Source organism: Microtus oregoni, unplaced genomic scaffold (genome assembly GCF_018167655.1).
Source record: "Microtus oregoni isolate MIOR12 unplaced genomic scaffold, Mior012 000008F_ref0000371, whole genome shotgun sequence".
Lineage (NCBI taxonomy): Eukaryota > Metazoa > Chordata > Mammalia > Rodentia > Cricetidae > Microtus > Microtus oregoni.
In genome coordinates, this window is record NW_024543067.1 from 6,238,315 (window position 1) to 6,262,149 (window position 23,835).

Here is a 23,835-nt window from a genome sequence, read left to right on the forward strand (position 1 = left end):
GTTTGCAAATGTGACTCTTTGGGAGCATGGAAAGATTCTTGGCATTGATAAATTATTGTGGAGTTGTGGGGGTTTCTTTTCACAGGCTCAGAAAAGGACATTGCTGGTCTGAGTAGAAAAGACAGTCAGGCAGATAGAGAAAGGAAGACAGTCTAGAATACTGAGTAATGAGGCCCCAGTGAGCTATCTCCCTCTCTATAGGCCTAAGTTGGGAATGCAGACTAAAGGGCAAGGAAGACCAGAGTCCCTGGTCAGGTCGAGCTAGGGAGGCTGTAGGTCCCAGGATAGAATGATGGCCGGTAAGTAAAAACAGTGATTCCCCAGAAGCCCCATTAGAGATGCAGAGGGTATCTTAGATGCATCTATGAATACACACAGTGAACTGACCAGTCTTCTCTACACCCCTCCTGAACCCTGGGGAGCAAAGAACCATGGGAAGATAAATGGACACCTTGACTTGAGATTGAGGTTCAGCCCACTTGGAAGAATGGAGTTCAAAACAAATACTAAGTTGTTGAGCTAACTGGAAACCCAGTCCTGACACCCCACCAAGGCCTGAGCCCATGTCCCACGTGGCCTTCCTCAGACCAGAACAATGGCACGCCATGTTCCAGGACACAGTGGCTCTGCTTTGTAGCCTCGTGGCTGAGGAGTTTCTAAGATACACAGCTCAGAGAGGGGCAAGCCCCACCAGGAAAGATTCAAGAACAGAAAGTGGACGGATGTTTATGGTCTGTGACCAGCAGGAGGTAGTCTGACTGGCTGACCCAATATGAGGCAGGGCTCGGCAGGGCTCTGCGTGCCTAGAGTTCTCTCTCTCTCTCTTTCTCTCTCTCTCTGTTTTTCGAAACAGGGTTTCTCTGTGTAGTTTTGGAGCCTGTCCTAGAACTCACTCTGTAGACCAGGCTGACCTTGAACTCACATAAACCCACCTGCCTCAGCCTCCTGAGTGCTGGTATTAAAGGCGTGCGCTATCACCACCCAGCAAGTTCTTTTTCTTTTCCTTCCTTCCTTCCTTCCTTCCTTCCTTCCCTCCCTCCCTCCCTCCCTCCCTTGAACCTTGATACTTTGAAACACTCCACAGATACTGGGCCAAGATGGAGAATCCTAACATGGCATTAGTTCTCATAGAATTTTGGTGGAACATTACTAAATGAATGCCAGAACATCTGGTCCTTTTCTTCCCTCTCCATTTCCTTTCTAGTGCTGGCCTAGGGATTATGGGGGTATTGTAGACATCTCAGCCAGGAGGAGAGAGGAGACTGGAAAGGGGGTTTGAGCTTGGAAGACGGCTATGGGAGTTCACTTGCTGTGTGATGAGGGGACTGTACAGAGGCTTTGAGCTTCAAGGTGACTACAGGAGAGAGGTCACCTGCTGTGTGACGAGTGTTAGCAGAGAATTCTAGCATTCTTGTCTGGTAAAGTGCAACCTTCCTCTTCTGAAGGGAAGATCCAGAGGGAGGGAGTGGTGGGACCAAGAGTACAGATCTGGCAACCAATAAACCTTTCCTCGTCCAGGCCGAGTCTCTCAGATGGCAAACACGACCTCCTCCATTTTCATGTCTCACAAGGTAACTGCAGGGACCCAACATAGCTGAGGCTTTGAGACCATCCCAGAGCTTCCTCCAAGCCTAGGCTCTGGAGCTGAAGTTGAGGCCAGCAGATCTGGCAAGCTTCAAGGAAGAGGGACTGGTTAGGGGGGCAAAGAGACATGCCCTGACTCAGTCACCCACCACGAGGCCTGGGTTCTAATTTCAGGCCTGATGCTGATTTGCTGTGTGAGTTTGAACAAGTACATATCCCTGTCTGAGCCTTGGTTCCTATGTCTGTAGGGGAAAATTAGGATGGAGTGGCCCCGAAGCCCACTCCCACTGACAGGATGGACAGAAGCCAGGAAAGGAGCTGTGCTTTCATGGTTGTACCCCAACCTCAATTCTAGGACACAGAAGTGGACACAATTACCGACAGAGTGGTCCCTGGGAGCAGCTTTCCCAGTCCCAAGTGCTGACTCCACTGAGCTGTCCACTGGCAAAGTGAGACAGATGCTTCTCTGCAGGAAGGGACATGAAAGGGGACCAGGCAAAGGGAAAAGCGGACTGCCAAGTGTCCCTTCCCCCTCTTTCATTCCTTGGCACTCACAGAAACAGGATTCACCCAGAGCAAGAGAAGGTCAACGCCTATGGTGCCAAGGAGTATGCCACTGTCCTCTACAGAACCTGTGGATGCATGCTTACACCTCAAGGCATCTGAGTCACTGTGAACCTCACTGGGCAGCCGTCTCACAGCAGCCCGAGGACCTCAGCCACATATACAGTATAGCATCCCAGACCCCATTTGACAGCTAAGTCAGAGTAGACAAGAGGTGCAGAGAGGCATCCCAAAGGGAGTAGGTGACAGTCCCTGAAGGAGGACAGTCACTCGACACACTCTGGAAGTCCCTACCATGTGCTATTTCCTTTCTAATCTCAATCTGCAATATCCAAGCCAAGATCTTTTGAGTCTACAAGTAATTAAATCTATATAACCGAACATAAATTTTCAAGAGGAATCCTATTACCCTCATAAAAAGTCATGATGCATTTTAACCATAGTTTTTTTTTCTTTTCCTTTTCCTTTTTTTTTTTTTTTCCTGAGTCAAGGTTTCTCTGTGGGATGATCCTAGCTGGGTTGAAACTTGCTTTGTAGAACTGGTCTTGAACTCACTGAGATCTGCCTGCCTCTACCTCCAAAGTGCTAGTATTAAAGGCGTGAGCCTCCACAGCCCGACGTAACCATAGTTCTTAACTATGGTCAACAAACTGACAAGGGTTCTTAGATCCACCAGGCCCTCTAGTAAATTAATGCTTTATTCATACTGGCTTTTTAAAATGTCAGCATCTCACACAATAACCCAAGCCAACCTGAAATTCATGGCAATCTTCCTTCCTCAGCCTCCCAAGGGCTGGGATTGCAGGTGTGTGCTATTATGCCTGGGTGAGACTATTTTAGTTGTCAACCAAACTCCTCCTCTTTGTGCTGTAAAACCCAGTGGCCCCAGGCAGGGAATAGAAGCTTACACAGGCACATATGGTGTCTACTGCGGCAGAACTGAACAGTTTGGAAGTTGCCCATGAGTCCAACTCAGAGGGACAGCTTTCCCCAGCTCCTAAATCCTGCTGCACATAGCTCCTTGCTGCACATGGTCCTCAGAACTTAGCTGTCTCCTCCATTCTCCCTCCTAGGTTCTCAGGATGCACCCTAAGAGTTCCCAGATCTTTCCAGCTAGTTGCCCTCCAGCTGAACTGGATGGTCTCGGGCATTCCATCTCCCATGAGGCCCTCCTGGTTCTCAGGATGCACCCTAAGAGTTCCCAGATCTTTCCAGCTAGTTGCCCTCCAGCTGAACTGGATGGTCTCGGGCATTCCATCTCCCATGAGGCCCTCCTGGACAAGAGGCTTCAGTTGGGATGTATCTGGCAGCTTCTGACTTTCCTCAATGTCCCCTCTTCTCCTCCCCATTCTGGAAATCACTTCTTTGCAAAGTGGCAAATTCTCCAAAGAGAAGGTCAATCCAATGCAGAGAGCATAGGAGGAGGGGCCAGATCCCAAGGTTCCAGATCCCATGTAGTCCTGTGGGATTTGCATATTACAGGACTCAGTTTCTGCATCTGTGCAAAAGGCTGAGGAGGTCATCCGCTGTGGTTACTCTGTTGGGAAGGCAGGAGGAAAGGGTACTTTGGTCTTGGCAACTCATCTAACAAGAAGACCATGAGTCACCATGACATACACTCAGTTGTGATGGTCCCTAGAACAGGGTCTTCCTTGGCAGCTCTCAGCTGCTCTTAGACTGGTCCAACTTGCTAGGCAAAAAAGATGGCTGTAGAAATGACAAGCACTGTGTCTACCCAGACTCTCCTGGAAGCCTGCTGCAGAGTCCTTCCTCTGCAAGTTGATGCCCAAGGACTCTTCGTTCTGGCCTCTCCCTAGGCATCTTCTTTACAGCTCTTGCATGGTGCTTGGCCATTTATCAACCTGGCCACCCTCTATTTATCAAGCTGCCCTCTAACCTGGAGCTATCCCATAACTAAGTCCAAAGCTCTCAGGAGATAGGTACTTACTTAGTTCCTATTTTACTTCATAGCCCAAATGGTAACTTATGACCAGCCCAAAGTGGACCATGATTTATGCTCAACTTTATTGAGATATCAAACTGAGCCTAGCCAAAGGTTATTTCCAAGTTTGCCTGTCTTATCTAATAATACTTTACAAATATTTGTGTTGCCCTCTAGTCTCAATGTCCCCCCCCCCTCGTGTGTGTGTGTGTGTGTGTGTGTGTGTGTGTGTGTGTGTGTTTCCCTCCCTCCTTCCCTCTTCCTTTTCTGAGAACACTTCTGTGACAAACAATGACACCCTGTTATCCCTGGTTTAGGGAAGACACAATACTATTAATGACAAGATTCTTAAAGGGGGAGCAGAAAGCTGAAGATACAGCTCAGCTGGCAGATGCTTGCTGGGTGCTCAGGAAATTCTGGGTTCAATTCTCAGCACTGCAAAACAAGGCATGGTCACATACATATATATACAGCTGATATGGTGGGTTGAAAAAAATGGCCCCAGAAGGGACTGGCATTATTAGGAAGTGTGACTTTGTTGGAATAGATGTGGTCTTATTGGAGGAAATACGCCACTGGGGAGGCTTTGAGGACTCATTTATGCTCAAGTGACACCCAGTGTCTCAGACCACTTCCTGTTGCCTATGAGTCAAGATGTAAGACTCTCAGCTCCTTCTCTAGCACTTCTGCCTGCCTGCTGCCTTGCTACCAGCCATGATGAGAATGGATTAAACCTCTGAACTGTAAGTGAGCCACCCCAATTAAATGTTTTCCTTGCTAAGAGTTGTCGTGGTCATGGTGTCTCTTCACAACAATATGAACCCTAACTAAGATAGCTGGTATCCCAGAACTCAGAAACTAGAGGGAGGAGGATTAGAGGAGGTTCAAGGGTATCTCTGGCTACACAGCAAGTTCAAAGTCAGCCTGGGCTACATGAGACCTTGTCTCAAACAAAACGAAATACAAAATGGTTGTGTATGTGTGTGTGTGTGTGTGTGTGTGTGTGTGTGTGAAGATTGGCCAGATACTAAAGTAAGAAATTGCCTGCCTGACTCCTTTGGTGCTCTGTCCTCTAAAAAGGGCTTCTCACCTGCAGAAATCCCACGAGGGCCACTATCCCTAACGGAAGACCTGTATATGGGAAAGATGATGATAAGGCATAAAGGGTCTGGAAAGCCAGCGAAGAGCCTTGAGCCAGTGTTTCAGACCAGATGGATTGCCAAAAGCAACAGCACGAGATGGGCGGGCATGCAGGGCACAGCCTGGGAAGCCAGGAAGCTGAGACCCAAGCATGGCAGAGCCCTGTTACACTTGAGGAGCAGCGGGCAGGCACAGGCAGGACCCCTGCGGACATCCTTTGAGGAGAAGGAGCACCCCTTCATCAAACCCCCCAAAAGTTAATGGGGCCCTGGTGTCTGACCCTTTGTGAGAGCTTCCAGGATAAAGGAAAGCCCTCCAGCGGCAGCAAGAGTTCACCTCTCCATTCTCCCACTGCCAGACACCTACGGGCTGTGGTTTTTCCAATTTTAGAAAAATAAGAAGTTTACCAGAGGAGTGGCTTCTGTGAAATCCATCAGCAGGTCACCTGGTCCCAAGGTAAAGGTGCCTCCGTGGTTAGAGGGACTCTGTGAAGGCAGAAACATCCCCAGTTAGCGATGCCCAGAGCAGGCAACAGGGCTCACAAAAAGGGAAGCGGCTACAATTTTCTACCAATGAGCTGCTCAGGGTGCAACTTCTCCCCTCCCTCGGCAGTGTACAAAATAGCCAGACTGAACCCTAACTTTTAATCTGCAAAAGCTGCAAACTACTTTCTTTAAGTGCTTTGAGTCTTTTTTTTTTTATTGGTTTTTGGGGAAATGCTTTACAGAGTCCGTAGAATACATAACTAGAACAAAGAAGCCATTCCTTCACAGAGAGTCAGGCGACCTGAAGGAGCTATATTGACTAGCGGCATAATAATAGGATGGATGCCTGAGGAGGTAGCTAGAAGACTGTTCAAGGAAATGTTTTGTCCTGCCTTTGGGTCTTAGCTGCCCGGGTAGATTCTAGGCCCATTGAGGAAGTGCAAAACACAACTCACAGTCCATCAATTTGATGTCGGGCCCTAAACTAGAGAGAGGCCAGGAGAGGGAGCCCTGGAGCTTTTGAGAGGATATGGTTGCTCCCCATTGCACACTCTCCTCTGTAATACTGCAGCCTGGTCTTCAACCAGCTGTGGGATACAGGAAAGGAACCTGTCTCCCATTTGACACACTGTAAGAAGAGTCCCAGTGCCAGGCAGTGAAATAGGTATGACTCACATCTCTAATCCTAGCATGTGGGAGGCTAGGGCAGAAGATTTTCGGTGGGTTCAAGGCCCATCCTGAGCTACAGAGTAAGTACTCGGCTAGCCAGTTATGTAGCAAAACTCTACCTCAACAAAACAAAACTCAAAAAAGATTCCAGGATTCACTGTATAGAATGCCAGAGAGCCTTGGTCTGTATTAGTCAACTCTGATGGGTCCCGTCATATTTTAGACATATATGGAAATGGCCTTGGGAAAGAAGGACCTCGTTCATAGAATATATAGGTCTGGAACGTTGCTGTTTAGAGACTGGGAGCTACACAAGCCTCAGGGATCCAATGGCCATCACGAGGCCCAGCGAGGTTTCCGTGCCGATCTGAGCATTGCTGCTGACTTTCCCATCTTCAGGAGGAGGAGAAGCTAAGGCTCACAGGAAATGGGCTTTCGAAGAGACTGCACTTTGGGAGCTCTCGCTGGTGTGTGAATCGGGGAACTTGAATCCCCTGGAGCTCCCATCTTGCTGCCAGGGCACCTGCTCCCTGTACACATCTTTCCTCAGGAAGTCGCATGGACCACAGCCATCTTCGACTCAGCATGTACTTGGACAGGAACGGATTCAGTTGTATTTGGACCAATCCCCAAAGAGTGACCCATGACAGAGTCACACGGAAGCAGAAGAATGCTTCATGAAAGGCCTCTGCCACTAGCATTCATGTTTGCATTTTCATGAAACTGCAAACTGACAGACTGGTATTTCTCATTTCCAAACTATTAACACACTGTATCCAATATAAGGTATGGGATGCAAACATGTCTATATTTTTATTTCTCCAAATCGTCCATCATAGAGTGGTGTTGGGGGCACTGCTCTTCCCTTGACTTTTATTATATTTTTTAAGATTTATTTATTTATTTATGCACACAATGTTCCTCCTGCATGTATACCTGCAGGCCAGAAGAGGGCACCAGATCTCATTGCAGATGGTTGTGAGCCACCATGTGGTGGCTGGGACTTGAACATAGAATCTCTGGAAGAGCAGCCAGTGCTCTTAACCTCTGAGCCATCTCTCCAGCCCCCGACTTTTATTATATTTTAAGATGCTTTAAAACATATTTTATCTTTTGAAGTTACATTTATTTGTTGTATGTGTGCACACATGCATACACACACACACACACACACATGCAAGTGCACACATATGCCACAGTGCGGATATGTAGGCAAGAGAACAACTCTGGGGAGTCAGCCCTCTCCTTACCCCATGTAGGTCTTGGGGATCAAATTCAGGTAGCCAGACTTGGTGTCAAGCACCTTTAGTTACTAAGCTATCCTACCAGTTCTTCAGATGGAATTTTATTTATCTGTTGTTAGTTTGTTTTCAGGACAGGATGTCACTACATAGCCGTGGAAGGCTGTCCCGGAACTCACTAAGGAGACCAGGCTGGTCTTAAACTCATAGAGATCCACCTGCTTCTGCTTTCCAAATGCTGAGACTAAAGACGTAGGCAGCCATACCTGCCTTTAAAGCCACACAGCGCCACACAGAGATATAAAACAACATTACCCCCAAGAATCTCTTAAATGTACCCTAAGGCACAGTGCATGCTTTTAGTTTTATACCATAAAATGTCTCTCATAAATAGTTGTCATATATCTTGTTCTTTTTTAAATTAATTTGTTTGTTTGTTTAAGACAGGGTTTCTTTGTATAACAGCTGACTGCCCTGGAACTCACTTTATAGACCAGGCCGGCCTCAAACTCACAGAGATCTGCCTGCCTCTGCCTCCCCCAGTGCTGGGATTAAAGGCGAGCAGCAACACTGCCCAGCCGCTCCTTTTAGTTTTAATTATCAACTCTTTTGCCTTGGAACCAACCTTACTCTCATTTTAAACCAGCTTTGCTTTTTTAAAGACAGGTCTCTCATTAACCTCGAACTCACTGTATAGTGGAGGAGCTCCAGAACTTCTGATTCTGCCTTCACCCCGAGTTGGGATTACGGCTATGTGCCACTGTGCCTGGTCTACCTGTGCTGGGGATCAAATACATGGCTTTAACTCTACCAGCCGAGCTAAACCATCAGCCTGGTTTTACTGCTTGTGAATGCGTGTGTGCATGCATCTTTTATGCAAAACTCAAATGCTCAAGCATTTGCCATTCACTAAGTGTGTATTATGTCTCAGGCTCTTTCCCATACCTTGGCCCCTGGAGACAGTGGGCTCTTGACTTCTGACTTCTGAGGCGAGCTGACTTTCTGGATTTTGGGGGACGCCAGCGGCACCGAGGCTTGAGTGGCAGACATCGTGGTGTTTGTGGTTGTGGCTGTGGTGGCTCCCACTGCCTCAGCCAGGTCTGGAGGGAGGTCATCTTCATCACTGCGGTTACTAAAAGCACATATAGCTCTGCTCATTACAATAATACACAGGCTGTGAGAGGGCCAGGGAAGGGAGGGAGGGGAGGCCAAGGTGGGAGGCCATGGCTCTCCAAATCGATGCTCACTCAATTGCAAGCTTACAAGACAAAATACAAGGCCAAAAGCCAGTGTATGTGTGTCATCGTGACAAACCACACATAACATGATATTTATATTTGAGCCACTTCTAAACAAACAATTCCACCACATGACATGCATTCCCAGTTGCGTAGCCACCCCACTATATATTCCCCAACCCTGTCCCTGTCCCCGTGAGCTTGCCTATCCCCGAAGCCACATGGAAGCATGTGACACTTTCAAAGTCCAGCAACACTGTGGTATATGTCAAAATGTCTTGGCTTTTTATGTCGAGAAATGTTCCATTGTATGGCCATACCATAATTTCTTAGTTGTGTGTTCTTGAACCATCTCATCTCATGAACCCTTATTTTAATTTTTAAAGACTTTTTACTAGTTATTATTTTTATTCAGGTGTATGTGTGTGGATATATGCATGTGCCAGTGGAGGCCGGAAGTATCAGATCCCCCCACAGCTGCAGCCACAGGCCATCATCATGAGCTACATGGTATGGACACTGGTACCCAGACCTCTACAAGAACAGCGTGTGCTGGAGCTGTCAGCCTTGCCAGGTTTTTACCTTGTTTTTTAAAAAGTTAGTCATATAATGAGTGACACAGAAGAGGGGGATGACTATTTTTTTTTTTACCTTACGTAAAAGTGCTCTAACCCTAAAAACAGAATCACTATTTGTTTTTACATAAAAAGCCATTTTAAAAAACCTAGCTCATTTCTTACAGTAGGAAGTCAACCCACAGTGCCTAAATTAGGAAAAACTCCAAATCTTTCTTTCTAAAAAGAAAATTTTTTAAAAAAAATGTTTTATTTCTCTCTGTATGTATATGTACCATGTGTGTGCAGCTACCATCAGTGACCAGTAGAGGGCATCAGATCCCCTGGAGCTGGAATGACAGGCAGTTGTGAGTCACCTCATTGGGGGTCTGAAGGTAGCAAGTGCTTTCAACCACTGAACCATCTCTCCAGCCCCCTCTTAAGTTTAAAAAAATATATCTTTTTTTGCCTTAGGACTTATAGCATATTAAGAACTTACAGCATATAAAGAAACATTTAAAATCCAGTAAGCCTCCAACTTTACTTCAGTTTCTGAGGTAATTCATGATAAATTCATAAAACTTGGTTGTTGCTTTACCAATGCAGCCCAGGCTAGCTCAAACTCCTGGTCTTCCCACTGATGCCTCCCTGGTACTGGGATTACAGTCATGTGCCACCACACCTGGCCTTCAAACACTGTAACAGGTTTCCAAGGAGAAGATCTTTGCCTTGGAATTCTTTTTTTTTTTTTTTTTTGAATGCAGAAGTGCAAAGGGGAAAGGAATTTTTTTTTTAACAATGGCCAATTTGGTGATTAGGTGAAATTTTCTATCTTTCCAGGTCACCTATAGTCAGTCATTATTTAATATGATTACCTATCCCAAATGGATGGTAATAACATTCTGAATTCTAAAAGGTGAAAGGAAAGGCAAACCCTGCCAGCCTGTCCTGGGAGAAGATGTTCGTGGTTTAATGTTCCCCAGAGATCCTCAGAGGTGTAATTATCTGAGTTCCAGCCACTCTGGCTCTTCTAGAAATACTGTTGCTATATGTCCCCAGCTTTTCATCAGGGCTGGGGAGGGGGCACGTGGCTGCACTTAAGTCCCTTTGAGCTGCCTCTTTACCTTCCCATGGACAGCTAATGGCACATCTCTGCTGGCTGTTTGGGGATGGCCTCTGGCCCTGTACCCCAACTTCCCTCTGCATCCTGGATCCCTACAGTCTTTGGCCAGACCCCTCACAAAATCCCTTGGATGGGTATGAGCTCACTTTACAGATAAATGGAAAGCACTTGAAGCCAGACTGGTGTCACAGACCTGTAATCCCAGCTACTCAGGGGGCTGAGTCAGGAAGGTCAGAAGTTCAAAGTCTACCTGGGCAATGCAGAGAGGCCTGCCTCAAAACAAAATGGGAAAAATGGACTAGAGGTGTAGCCCTATGGTAAGCACCCGCTTTGCACTGCCGAGGTTTCCAATACTGCGAAAGAAATGAAGAAGAACAGAAGAGGTGAAAATGGGACTGAAGACACAGCTCAGTGTTAAAGCATTTGCAATCCAAGCCTGAGGACCAGAGTCTTGATCCCACATAAGTGTTTGGTGCGTCTTATAGTCTCCAAAAGCATAGACAGGGGCCCCAGTGCATGCTGGTTAGCGACTAACCATATCAGTGAGCTTTGGGTTTGGCTTTGACTGATATCAACCTTTGTCCTCTAACTGCACATACAGGTACACACACCCACATGTGTGCTCACACACATGCAAACATGCAAACACACATATACAAACAAATGGAAGGAAACTGGGTAGGTCCTGACATCATATGTGGCCCCTTGCTTCTCTCTGGTTCTGCTAAGCATTTTACTATCAAGCCAGGAGATACGGAAGCAGCTTCTCTTATGGCCTCAGGTGGTTCCTATCTTAGTAGTCATTCACCCATGCCATCCTCCTCTAGAGTGTGAGCTGGGCCTAACAAGGTGTTTCCAATAAACAGAACATGGCAAAAACAACAAGATGTCTTTGCTGCGATGAGGCTATGCAAGACTAACCTTCCTCTCGCTGGCATTCTCTCTCATGTTCTGACAGAGAAACCTTTCAAGACTGTAAGCTCAGGGTTACCTGGGTCCAACAGCCTCCTTGGCTATGGATTCTGATAGTAAGCACATAAAGGAACCCTCAGAGGTGACCAAGACCCCAGGGGACAATCTGTAGCCTTGTGGGAGACCCCAACAGAGAAGCCCAGAGAGGCTCTGCCAGACTCCCAGTCCTCTAACTGGGAGGAGGCAAGCATAGAATGCTGGGAATAGTTTACTATACCACAGTCAATGAGAACAAGGGTGACCACTGTGTGATGTTTTTATGAAGAAAAACTCTGGTTCTAATACAACCTAAATGGGACTTAGACAAAGTCTGAGGGATGGCCATCTGAGAGGGTGCCTGGGGCAGGGATGTCACTAAATGTTCATGTATAATGGGGGGGGGGGTAGACAAGTGTAGAACTCACAAACTGTATTGTCTTGTTAACTTCCTCACTCGGGGAGGCTTGATTTCTGGCTTCTCCACAGCTGGCTGGGCTGTTTCCACACGTATAGGAATGGGGCTTCTGGAGACAAAGCAAAACAAAACAAAACAAAACAACAACAACAAGTTAATGTCCTTGTATTATTCTTCTGAACTGCTTCTCACTTAATAGACAGCTTATTGATTCTGATGGTTCAGAAACCCAATTGCTCTTGACTTTCTGTTCTACTTAATAATTGACTTTATACTACAAATGCAGAAAAGCCCAAAATCAAATAGACAAGCAAAAATTATAGAGATGAGACCATAGCAAGTGGGGAATTACATATAACTGGGTGGCATATCAAATAAAACTGCCTTGCCTCCAAAGCCCCAATCTCAGTCTGAGGGCTTGGTTCATAGCCAGGTCTTGCTGTGAAATGAATGAAGAAAAACCTGTAGCTAACACAGCTTTAACTCCCAAGATCTGGTAGCCATGATACAAGGGCTGTAACTATGGTACATAATAAAGTTACGGCGAACAGTAAATACTATATCCAAAACATATTTTAAGTGAGAGGATTAAACTGAATTTGTAAGACTTGACAATGGGGCCTTTTAATCAATTTCAGTCATCTTCCTAGCCCCAAAGTGGCGATTTTAAGGAAAGTCTTTAATATATTCTTATGGTCATAACTAATTTCATATTTTTTAAAAAACAGTAATCACCTCCTAACACCAAAGAGTCATCGAAACAAGGTGAGGCCCAAAGCAAGAGACCCTGACAGATCAATGGACACTTCTTTCCGTATGTCTGTTTTCTCTTCTATTTATTGTCTGCTTATGTGGTATGTTTGTAGTCAGCGACTAGCAAATGCTTGTTGAGTAAACATAGGCAAGAATGAATAAGGAATTTGAGTCCATGTGCTGAATTCATGGTTCCCTAGACCAGAACTGCAGGGTAGCCATACACGGTCCCTAAAACGACCATATCTCCTAGGGTTCTCAGCCTGATGCAGGGAAGATCATTGATGTAAGAGACAGAGGGGAAGTCTGGCTGAATGCAGGGTACCATCCCCACCACCTGACATAGAAGAGGTCCCAGCAGCAGGCCAAGGGGTAGGGACCAGAAGGAAAGCAGGGAGGAACCTGTCAGGAGGAAATTCAGGCTGAGTTTACTCCAAAGGCAATGGCAGTAACTAAAGGTTTTAGTCTGAGGAGTGGCGTTATCAAGTTAGCATTATAAAAATGTCCTCAGAGCCAAGAACGTACTGGGGGGAGAGCCAAGATATTAATGATCTACAGTAAGAGACAGTGAGCAGAAGCCACTGGGAAGGGTCCTCTTTCCCGTGTTTCTGAGGATGACTCCCCTCTAAGCCAGAGCTTTTCAGCACCTTTGCTGGAAGATGAGCTCTGCAAGCAAGCTCCAGAAACCACTCAAGGAGGCTGAGCTGTTTGCTAGCACAGCAGGCCATAGTGTTCATCTGGGACTACGTCACATTTCCCAGGCTTAAAGGAAGTCTTTAAACTGGTTTCTTCGGGCCCCTATTCTCTCTGCTTTGCTTCCCTCTCTGTTCTCGTCACCCAGTTTCCCCAGGAGCCATACTTCCAGCATAATGGGAGGACACAGCAGCATTCCCCCATTCAAACAAGAAGCCACAGACCTTACGTTTACGTCCTGAAGACTTGATTTCTTATTGATATTTACAAAGGTGGGCTCCTCTTTTCCAATCTGTGGAAGAAAACAAATCAGTCATATGTAACGTAGCTCGGCGTATTTAAAAATGCTTTCGGGTCCTCTGCATCCGAAGGGTTGGAGAGCTGGGAAGACCCACAGAAGTAATTCAAACTTACTCTCGTTACATAATAAACAACAACAAAGACAATTTCTCGGGTCATTCGCGCTGCGGACTGAGAAGTGGTCATTCAATGCAGTCAGTCCTGGCAGTCACACTTTCACTGAGCACTTCCTATGTGTCAGCTCCTTCCTGAATGAGAAGGGGGCGGTGTAGGAAAAGCAACCCCGCAGTTCAATCCCTAATGCCACTCTGTGTATCAAGAACAAGACTGGGCTACATTTACAGGTACAGATTTAAAAAGGATCTTGGAATCCTGTACATTCAAGGAACAAACCCGGAAGGGATGATGTCATTTGATTTTGATGCAAGTTTTATTTTCCTCTCTCTGGTGAGTCCCTGAGAATGACAAGGGAGGAAGGGACACCCACACAGCCAGCTGAATAGTATGTACATCGGCAGTCCGTGGGGGAGATGCCCAGCCCACGGCCCACATGCTCGCCCTCTGTACATCGGCAGTCCGTGGGGAGATGCCCAGCCCATGGCCCACATGCTCACCCTCTGTACATTGGCAGTCCGTGGGGAGATGCCCAGCCCCGGCCCACATGCTCGCCCTCTGTACATCGGCAGTCTGTGGGGGAGATGCCCAGCCCACGGCCCACATGCTCGCCCTCTGTACAGCGGCAGTCCATGGTGGAAATGCCCAGCCCACGGTCCTCGTGCTTGGTCTCTGTACACCAGCAGTCCATGGGGAGATGACCAGCCCACGGCCCACATGCTCTGACTAGGTGTTGACCAAAGGTGCCAAGGAGACTGACATGGAGGGGACTGCCTTCTTAGCCTGCTGCAGTTGTCCACAGATGGATGCAGCCCCACCTCCTGTCAGTCTTTTCCAGAGGCAGCATCCGTCAGCACGACTGGCTTCCTTTCCATATACCTGAGCTCTGCACTGACCCCACAGGGAACTGGTGCTCAGCCCCTGGCAGGATGCTGGGCTGCATACCAACACCTTATGCCCCAAACTCTCAAACCACAGCAACCCAGGGATTCCTATGGTAGGGTCTGGTGTTCCTGAGAACACTGCTTCTGTGGAGGTCAGTGGGAGCCATTTACAAAGTGGTCCATGGCATGAGGGTGACAGAAAATAAGGCAGGTTTCTTCCCTGCAGGGCTTTTTGGAATCTCTAAGAGGCTCATATGCTGCTTTGAAGGAAGCGGTGGGGTGGCTGTACGTCATTCTAGCACTCCAAGCATCCGCCAGGGCCAGCACTCCGGGAATTACTGATCTCACACCTGCCTCTCTCCTCTGCTGCTTTAAGGCCCTTCCACTATCTCTCTATTCTTTTCTTTGAGTCTTTCCCCGCTCCTTCCCCACACTTTCCAAAGTGAAGTATTTTTGACACAAAGTATGTCTTCACGAGTGCAGAAACCTGGATCCCCCGCAGAGGATTCCTGCAGCATGAGAGGCCTGGGAGCATGGCAGAGCTTCCTAATATGCATAGCGCCAACTCCGTAAGCTATGGAACACGTACCAGTTTCATTTGCTTAGAGTTAGTACAAAACGGCATACGTGGAAAAAGCAATGGGGGTACAATTAAGGCCACCAGTTGTGACTGGAACTTGAAATAGCTGAGTTTTAAAAAAAGTTTTTTATTACACTTATATATGTGTGTGTGTGCTCATGTGCGCACTTGCTCAGTACGCACATGGAAGCCGAAGGACAACCTGGCGGAGCTAATGCCCTTCTTCTACCATGTAGATACTAGCGTCGTCCGGGGTTGGCACCATGTGGCTTTATCACCTGAGTCACCCCGCCAGCCCTGAAACTGCCCAGTTGGAGGTGAGGAGTCAACCTGGCTATCGTGGAAAAAGTGTCACCGCCATCATCTTCAGTGTCCCCAGCAATTCACTCCCTAACCTTAGTCTGTAATTGTTCTTATCTGTACCTCTATGAGATGACGTCAGGCACTGCACCTGAGCTACATGGTGTCCTTTAATCTTCACAGTTGCCTAGGGTGGTGGCTTTTGACCTTGTTTTTGTTTGTTTTGTTTTGTTAACTTGTGAGTGTATGAAGGGGTATCCGTGCGTGGTCTATGTGCATGAGTGTTGACAAGGGCACAGAGGCTAGAAAAGGGAGTTGTGTCCTCCTTAATCACTGTCCACCTCTGAGGGTCTCTTGCTGAACCTGGAGCTAGTAGCCTTACAGCCAGGCTGGCAGCAAGCAAGCCCCAGCAATCCTTCTGTCTCCACCCCAATAAGTGCTGGGGTTACAGGCGTGGATGGGATGACATCGGCATGTATATGCATGCTGGGATCCAAAACCCAGTCCTAAAGCTTGCAAAGAAAAATACTTTTAATTAACCTCTGAGCTGTCTCTTCAGCCCCAGGAGAAGAAATCATACTACGTTGTCCCAAGCTGGTCTCTAGCTCCTGGTCTTTTTGAGACCTCCCTGTCTCCGACTCCCAAGTGCCTGGGACTACAGACTGCAGGTGTACATCACCAGACCCAGTTAGTCCCCAGTCTCGGTACCAAACAAATGAGGCTCAAAGAAGGCAGGAAACAAGTTTAAGGTAACATCACTAAGAAATAGATCAGGACTCAAACCAGAGCCAGCGGTTCTCAACCTGTGAGTTGTGACTTGTTAGAAGTCGAAGGACCCGTTCGAAGGGGTCACCCAAGACCATCAGAAAACACAGATTTTCTTATGAGTCATAAGAGTAGCAAAATTACAGTTATGAAGTAGCAATGAAATAATTTTATGATTGGGGGTCAGCACAGCCCGAGGAACTGTATTGAAGGGTCCCAGCATCAGGAAAGTTGAGAACCACTGAATCAGCCAACCGGCTTTCCAACACATAGTCTCTGCCATCCTGTCCCGTTTATATCACAGCCTCCACATGAAAGAAACCTTGTAGGCTTGCTCTTCTTTCTCATGACATCTTCGGGGAAGATTTAAATCTTATAGACTGTTACTATGTGAAAAGAGAATGAAGACATTGCTGAGTACTTTTGACAATGCAAGTAGAGATAGTAGGTTCATATGACCTGTCTGTTCTTACATATTGTTCTCTTGAACAACTTTTTGTCTGTGAGCGTGTGTGTGTGTGTGTGTGTGTGTGTGTGTGTGTGCATACACAGGAACACGCTTGTCATGGTGCACATGGAGAAGTCAGAGCACAAGTTTAAAGACTTGGCTCTCTTATGCAACCATATGGGTCCTGGGGATTGAACTCAGACCTTCAGGGGTGGTGACAAGCACCTTTAGCCACTGAGCCATCCTCTCAGCCCAATCATAGCTTCTTATATTCTGTTTTCAGGGCAGGGAGAGCCAATAGTTTCTCCTTGAACATCGGCTGTGACTGGTGCCACTGCCTTGGACCCCTCATTTAGGGCAGAAGGAGTGTTATTAGTGGTCACTGTGGGGCCAGTGATCTGTGCCATGGGTTTATGATAGTTATCATGCTATCCTCTCTCATCTCCAAGTTCACCCCTCCATCTTGAACCTGGGCTGAGAACCAGCAAATAGATTTTCCTTTGCCAACAGGGGGCGCCAGAGAAGAGGAATTCCCGGCTCCCCAGTTCTGAATTACTCCAACCTGGCTTCTTCAACTCTGGGGCCCACTCCTCCACAGGAACATCTAAGTCAGGTTACAGTATTGTAGCACAGGGAGATCTAGTGTCATCCTGTCCACCGCAGACACAGAATCGGCAGAATACCACCCCACCCCAGCCCCCGCCGCCTCAGAGTGTGCCACCAAGCCACATGTGCCTCATAAAGTCAGATACCAGAGCAGGCCACAGGGAGCTGCCCTCAGGAGTCTAGGTTTCACCTGTGTGGAACGCTTCCTGTCCTCATTTGTAGACTATTGGTTCCCCAAGCTGTTGGGATGGAAAGTGCTTCCTGGAGACGCCACCTCCAGGCCCTTGGAGTAGCGTGACTCAAAGCTCAGTTCAGGAAGCTGGTTAGACATGCAGATCACCAGCTCCCACACTAACCAACTGAACCCCCGGGGGTGGGGGTGGAATGCAGCTCTGCCGAGGGCCCTCACACAACTAGCATGTGAGAGCTGCCGCCTCCCATTTCTCCGTCTTCCATTTGCTTGTACAAATAATAACCACACCGGTTAGGAATTCTTTGCATGAAAACCCAGGCTTCCTAGAACCAGGGAGACAACTGAGCAGGAAAAAGCGCCTGTTGCCAAGTCGGACAACCGGAGTTCAATCCTTGGAGCCCACGTGGTGGAAGGTGAGAGCCGACTCCCGCAAAGTGAGCCTCTGACTTCCACCAGAACTTCATGGCACGGGCCCCTGCATCCCTCCTCACAAAAATATAAAATGTAATTTTAGAAAAAAAATAAATAAAATCCAGGCTCCCATCCCAAGAGGTGGTTCTTGTCTCCATACTGGCCCCTAACAGGCGCTGGGTCATTGTCCTTCAGGGCGACACTGAGGAAATCCTGAAACGCGATATTGAAGGAGCATTCGCCCCACGTACCTGGGCACTCACACGAGAGGCATTCTCCAGTTGGGCCTTCAGGATGTTACACTTCACGTGATCCGCCACAGGGGACGGCAGCAGCGGGGTCTGAAGGGTCTTCTCAGAAACTTTCTTTTCCTCAGCCTGAGACAAAGCAGGGGACCGATTGTGAATGAACGGAAAGGAAAACACATGCACAGCCACAATGGCAAATAACACAGGGATGAATATACACAGGCAAATAACGCGTGGATGCATGTGTCCTGATAAGCTTCCTTTTATGCTGTTGCTTTCCAACGCAGACTTTCTGCATGTCACCCCACTCTAGTGAGGGATGGACTGGACATATCAGGTATCACATGAAGGTTCAAGATCAGGCAGCAAGAACCAGTGACAGGCCAAGGCCACAGCATCTCCTCCCCAGCCCAGCCCAGCCTAGAGCCATTTCCCCTTAAACTGCTACCTCTGAGATAGCAAGACACAAGTCAGTCATTTGCAGGATCAAGGAAAAGAACACAAAATACTTGCTGGTCTTTGTTCGGTAAATCTTGCTGGACACCATGACTCTCAATAAGGAATTTGCCTCTCTTAATTATCTTAATTTATATGCAGCAGGTATGACCCAGGCTTCATGCTCCATCATGAAGCCACACCCCTAGGCCCTGCATCACACTTTTGGACTTCAGGAATTTGCCAGTAATTTCACAGTTTCTGCCATCTCCCAAGTGTTAAGTGAATATGTCCCTAAAGTTCATCTGACTCACTTAGGGAAGATTTCCTGGGACTACACATTTATGCTTGAATCATGTTCAAAGAATAACACCTTGGAAATCAAGGCTTTATGACTATTGTTGTAGTAGACATGCAATTTACACAGTGCTTAAACTAAAATGTATTCATCCCTGCAGGTAGCCCTGAAATATCTTGGATGGTATACGTGACACTTTGGAAAATAATATCTGATTGCTCACCACACTGTAGCTCACGGTCATTACATGTCTCAGCACAATATGGTGCTTGACCCAGACTCCGTGTCCAATAAACACCTTCTATAGACAATTATGGGGGCACCCACCTATTATCAAAAGAGATATGTGCTTAATAAGAAATGATTCCTCACACCGACTCGGTTGTCTCAAGAGGTACTGTGGAGGTCAGTCACCACGCACCAAGGCAAGAAGGGAATGTCATAAAATCCTCTACTTCCTCAAGTCCTGAAATTGCTATTCTCCAAATCAAAAGCCCCACTGCAGTTGAGCATGGTGGTACTTGTCTACAACCCCAGCACTCAGGGGGTGGACACAGGAAGATGATGAGTTCAAGGTCACCTTGGGCCATACACTGAGACCCCGCTTCAGAAAAAAAAAAGTTCCATTGATCATCTTGGTATCCATTGTAGGAATATAATGAAAGCCACAGAGGAAGCTCGGGGCAAGTGGCTAGCTAATGTGTTTAATAAAGAAACAGGGCATGGAATGCAGGAAGGAACAAAAAGAACCTCCCAATAAACAAGAGGAGCACTTGGGAGAGATGAGACATCAGCAATGTCATTTAGCACCAAACAGACAGAGGCAGGCATTCTGAAATAAAATCTCAGGGGTGTGTCTGGAGGGTACCATCAAAAATAGATGACGATGGCCATGATGGTAATGACCAGGATGATGATGGTGACAACCACAATGATGATGATGATGAAGACAATGACGTGACAGTGATGATCACGATGACTACAATGATGTTGATGGTGATGATAGCAATGGTGATGACAAAGGAAGATGTCAGAAGCTAATGCGTACTAAGATGTATCATGAGCCAGCCATCGGCCACGTATTTCATGGGTATGACTCACTGGAGTCTCACTGTCCATCCTATTTGGAGGTAGGTATCTTTTAAGTCTTTTTCGTAAAGCATTTGTTCATTTAGTGTGTGGGGGTGAGGGGGAGTCAGAGACAACTCTGGAGAGTCAGGTCTCTCCTTCCACCATGTGGGACCCAGATACTGACTGTAGGCTTGGCGGCAATGTCTTCCCTGCTCAACCAACGTGCTAAGCCACTTTTGCTGGCTTCTGTTGCTGGTACCTTCACTCTAGCAGAAAGCAGATGACTTTGGGCTGGTTATACAGTTTGGTAGGGTACCAGTGTTCAATTCCAAGCTCTCCTCCATCAAAGGGAAAGATTTACATGGTCAGAAGAGAAAGCAGAACATCATTTCCCCAGTTCGTACATGAGAAAAAACAAAGCAGGGTCATGGGAAGCCACTTGCTCAGAATCATATAGGGGGAAGCAGAAGGGCCAAGGGCCAGGAATGAAGATTCTGATGAAGTCCAAAGCCAGAACTCTCAGCCACTCAGCCACATGAGCTCCCCTAACCTCTCTGCTGCTATCTCCCCCTTCGTAAGAACTTTAAGATGCTCAAATGAGAAAAAGGTAAGAATGGCATTCTTATGCTAGACTATAGTTAGAAAAGAAAATACAGCCAGGTATGCCTGAGAATCGAGGACAGTAATGACATTAAACTGTCATGCTAGGCTTGGGGAAATGTCACATGACATGGGATTCATTATCCCAAGGGATGGAGCATCCTCCTTTAGGGAAATAAGTAATTTACATGTAACTTAATATCTTGAAGGTTTACAGTGAGGGTTTAGGGTAATTTATTTTGTGTTTGTAAATCCAGTTGCATTAAGATTTTTATTTCATACTTGAATGGATTTTTTCATAAACATATTTGTAGTTGATTTTAATTTGGGGGTGGCATGTTGGCAAACAGGAATTTAATTAGTTAGAAGCCCATTGGAGGGTTGTGACAATGACTTACAGGGAAGTGGTTATTCTGACAGTTATGAAGACCTGCTTCAAATAATGGAATGCTGCTAAAATAAGAAAGGATTCAGCATTGATTTTTTTCCCCTTAAATTCAGCCAACCTAGACTGCTGTTTGGGACACACAAGTCAAGGCAGCTCACTTCTGTCCCGCAAAGCTGAAAGCATGACTGCCCAGTCATGTTGATCACCTCTGTTGAAGGCCAACAAGAAACTGCAAACTTTGTGCATCTTTGTGTGACCCATTTTGCTTAGAAGGGTGGGATTGCTCACCTGTAAAGTGCTGGCCTCACACCTGAATTTGAATCCCCAAGGGCAAGAGTCACATAGAAAGCTGGGCAGGGTGGGACATGCTGTTATCTCTCTGATGATAAGACAAGAGGTTGAGACCAGCAGATTCCCTGGGAGCCCACAGGACCAGCTAGGCTGGCCTGTGTAGTGAAGTTTCAGGCCACTGAGAGATCCTGTCTCCAGTAAAGGTGGAGCTGCCTGAGGACCAACATGCAGGCTATTCTCTGACTCCTCCATGCTCACCCATGCACCCCACTGCTGTGGGACAATGGTCTATACCCTGTCAATTGTATTTTAATAAATGCTGATTGGCCAGTAGTCAAGCAGGAAGTATAGGCGGGACAACCATGCAGGAAGTAGAGGTGGGGTGACGAGAACAGGAGAATTCTGGGAAGAGGAAAGCTCATTTCCGCAATTGTGACCCAGCCACAGAAGAAGCAAGATGTGACTGCCTCGCCAAATAAGGTACAGAGCCATGTGGCTAACAGAGACAAAAATAATGGGCTAATATAAGTTATAAGAGTTAATAAGAAGTCTGAGCTACTAGGCCTATCAGTTTATAACTAATGTAGACCTCTGTGTGATTTCTTTGGGACTTAACGACTGCGGAAACCAGGCAGGACAAGGACCGGGTGGGATAGAAAACCTCGGTCAACAGCCCACACTTTCATGAATGCATGAACATGCCTACACACACAAAGTGGTTCCACAGGAGATTACAAGACCACAGTTCCAGCTCAGAGCATGGCCCCAGCACTTCTGTGTTGTCTGGCTTTTGTTTTTTGTTTTTTGTGTCACCATATCTTATGTTCAGTTTTGAACTGTAGAAAAAGACTATATGGTCCAAGATGGCATTAAAGATTTCAAAACATACAAATAAATGACAACAGGGTATTGGTGTCATAGCTGGGAACAGGCCATCTGTTCAGGGGTGTCACTGGGGATGAGGAAACAACTAAATGTGTATTTAAATTGTTGATACAGATAATTAACACATGGGAAATCTGACGAGATTGAAATTCCTGCTGTTATTTGGGGTAGCACTTGGAAATGGGTAGGGAAAATCCTTAAATTAAGAATAGGAAGTTATTAGGTACTGGAGAGAGGGCTCAGCCATTAAGAGCACTGACTGTTCTTCCAGAGGACCTGGGTTCAATTCCCTACACCCACATGGTGGCTCACAACTGTCTGTAACTCCAGTTCCAAGAGACCCAACAGCCTTACACAGGCATACACATAGGTAAAACACCAATTCCATAAAAATAAAGAAAATAATTTTTTAAATTGTTAAAAAAAAACAAAGAATAGGAAGTTATAAAAACCATAGAAGAATCAGAGGTGATTCCATCCTTAAGGTGGGAAAAAAAAATCATTCAAGCCAGTGGATCCCATTTGAAGTGTCCTGCTTACCAGATAGGTCTATTGCAAGAAATAGCTTTCTCCTTACATACAATATTTTACTGCATTTATTTATTTATACGTGTGTGTGAGCAGCTGTGTGTGTAGAGAGGTCAGAGGACAACTTGTGGGGGTCAGTTCTCTCCTTTCACTATGTACAGGGCTAGAACCCAAGTCACAGGCCTGGGTGCAAGGGCTTTTACCCACTAAGACAGATCACTGGCCCACAAAATGCTTCCTTAAAGATAAAGTATCATGTAGGGGGTTGGAGCTGGGGCTCACTTGGTAGATATTTCTCCAATGTGCACAAACCCTTGGGTTCTATTCCCAACACCATATAAATTGGACATGGTGATGCATGCCTGCAAATCCAGCAATGGGGAGGGATAGGTAGGAGGATCAGAGTTCAAGACCATCCTAGAGTACATAGCAAGTTCAAGGCCAATGCCCTGGTAACATGACACACTGTCTCAAGAATGCCAGTTGTGGTGGGTTGTTACCCACTGGAGGGGAAGAGTCAAGAGGATCCCTGGGGTTTGCCTGTCCAGTCTAATAAGCAAGCATCAGGCCAGTGAGACACCCCACCTCAAAATGAGCTGATAGGTCCTGATTGCCACCACCCAAGGTTGGTCTCTAGCCTACACACCACACACACACACACACATGAACTTCTCTGAAAGGGACAGAAAGGTTGGCAGGGATAGCTTGAGCACCGGGGAAAAGCTAGGCACATGCCCACAGCAGAGCATGCCAGTCTCCTTGGGGTCCTGGCGACTCAATGCTTGTGAGTTCTCTGCCAGGCGACATACTTTGCAAAAGAGCTTAGATGCCGTGGAATTCTGGGTAAGCCCCTAATAAAGCCAGCAGCCATGTGCGCTGTGGAATAAGAGTTAAAACACAAGGAAAAGCAGAGTTGCCCAAGGGGTATAGGGGCTGCTGGGTGCCACCTGCTGCCGCCTGCAGCTCACCTGACAAGAAGGCAAGTGAGGCTTGGATCCTCAAACACTCTAATCAGAAAGGGCAAGAAGGCTGCGAGGGAGAAGCTGGGAAGCTGGCGCAGTCAGTAAAGCACTTGCATGCACCTGAGGAACTGAGTTCGAGGCCCAGAATGCATGGGAAAGGCCAGGCCTAGACCTGG

The 23,835-nt window shown here is 46.9% G+C and overlaps 1 protein-coding gene across 5 annotated transcripts in view; it reads right to left on the bottom strand.

The window, feature by feature from the left end:
* Epb41l4b (erythrocyte membrane protein band 4.1 like 4B) overlaps positions 1 to 23,835 on the bottom strand; it is a 149,035-nt gene that overhangs the window by 15,796 nt on the left and 109,404 nt on the right. For 3 of the 5 annotated variants that reach the window (XM_041656991.1, XM_041656995.1, XM_041656993.1), the window contains exons 18-22: positions 18,205 to 18,330; positions 13,577 to 13,644; positions 11,917 to 12,015; positions 8,571 to 8,757; positions 5,638 to 5,715 (exon numbers count right to left, since the gene is read on the bottom strand). In XM_041656991.1, coding sequence (XP_041512925.1) covers positions 5,638 to 5,715; positions 8,571 to 8,757; positions 11,917 to 12,015; positions 13,577 to 13,644; positions 18,205 to 18,330 — 558 coding nt within the window. The remainder of the gene's footprint in view (positions 1 to 5,637; positions 5,716 to 8,570; positions 8,758 to 11,916; positions 12,016 to 13,576; positions 13,645 to 18,204; positions 18,331 to 23,835) is intronic. The other 2 variants (XM_041656992.1, XM_041656994.1) reach the window with 1 other exon arrangement.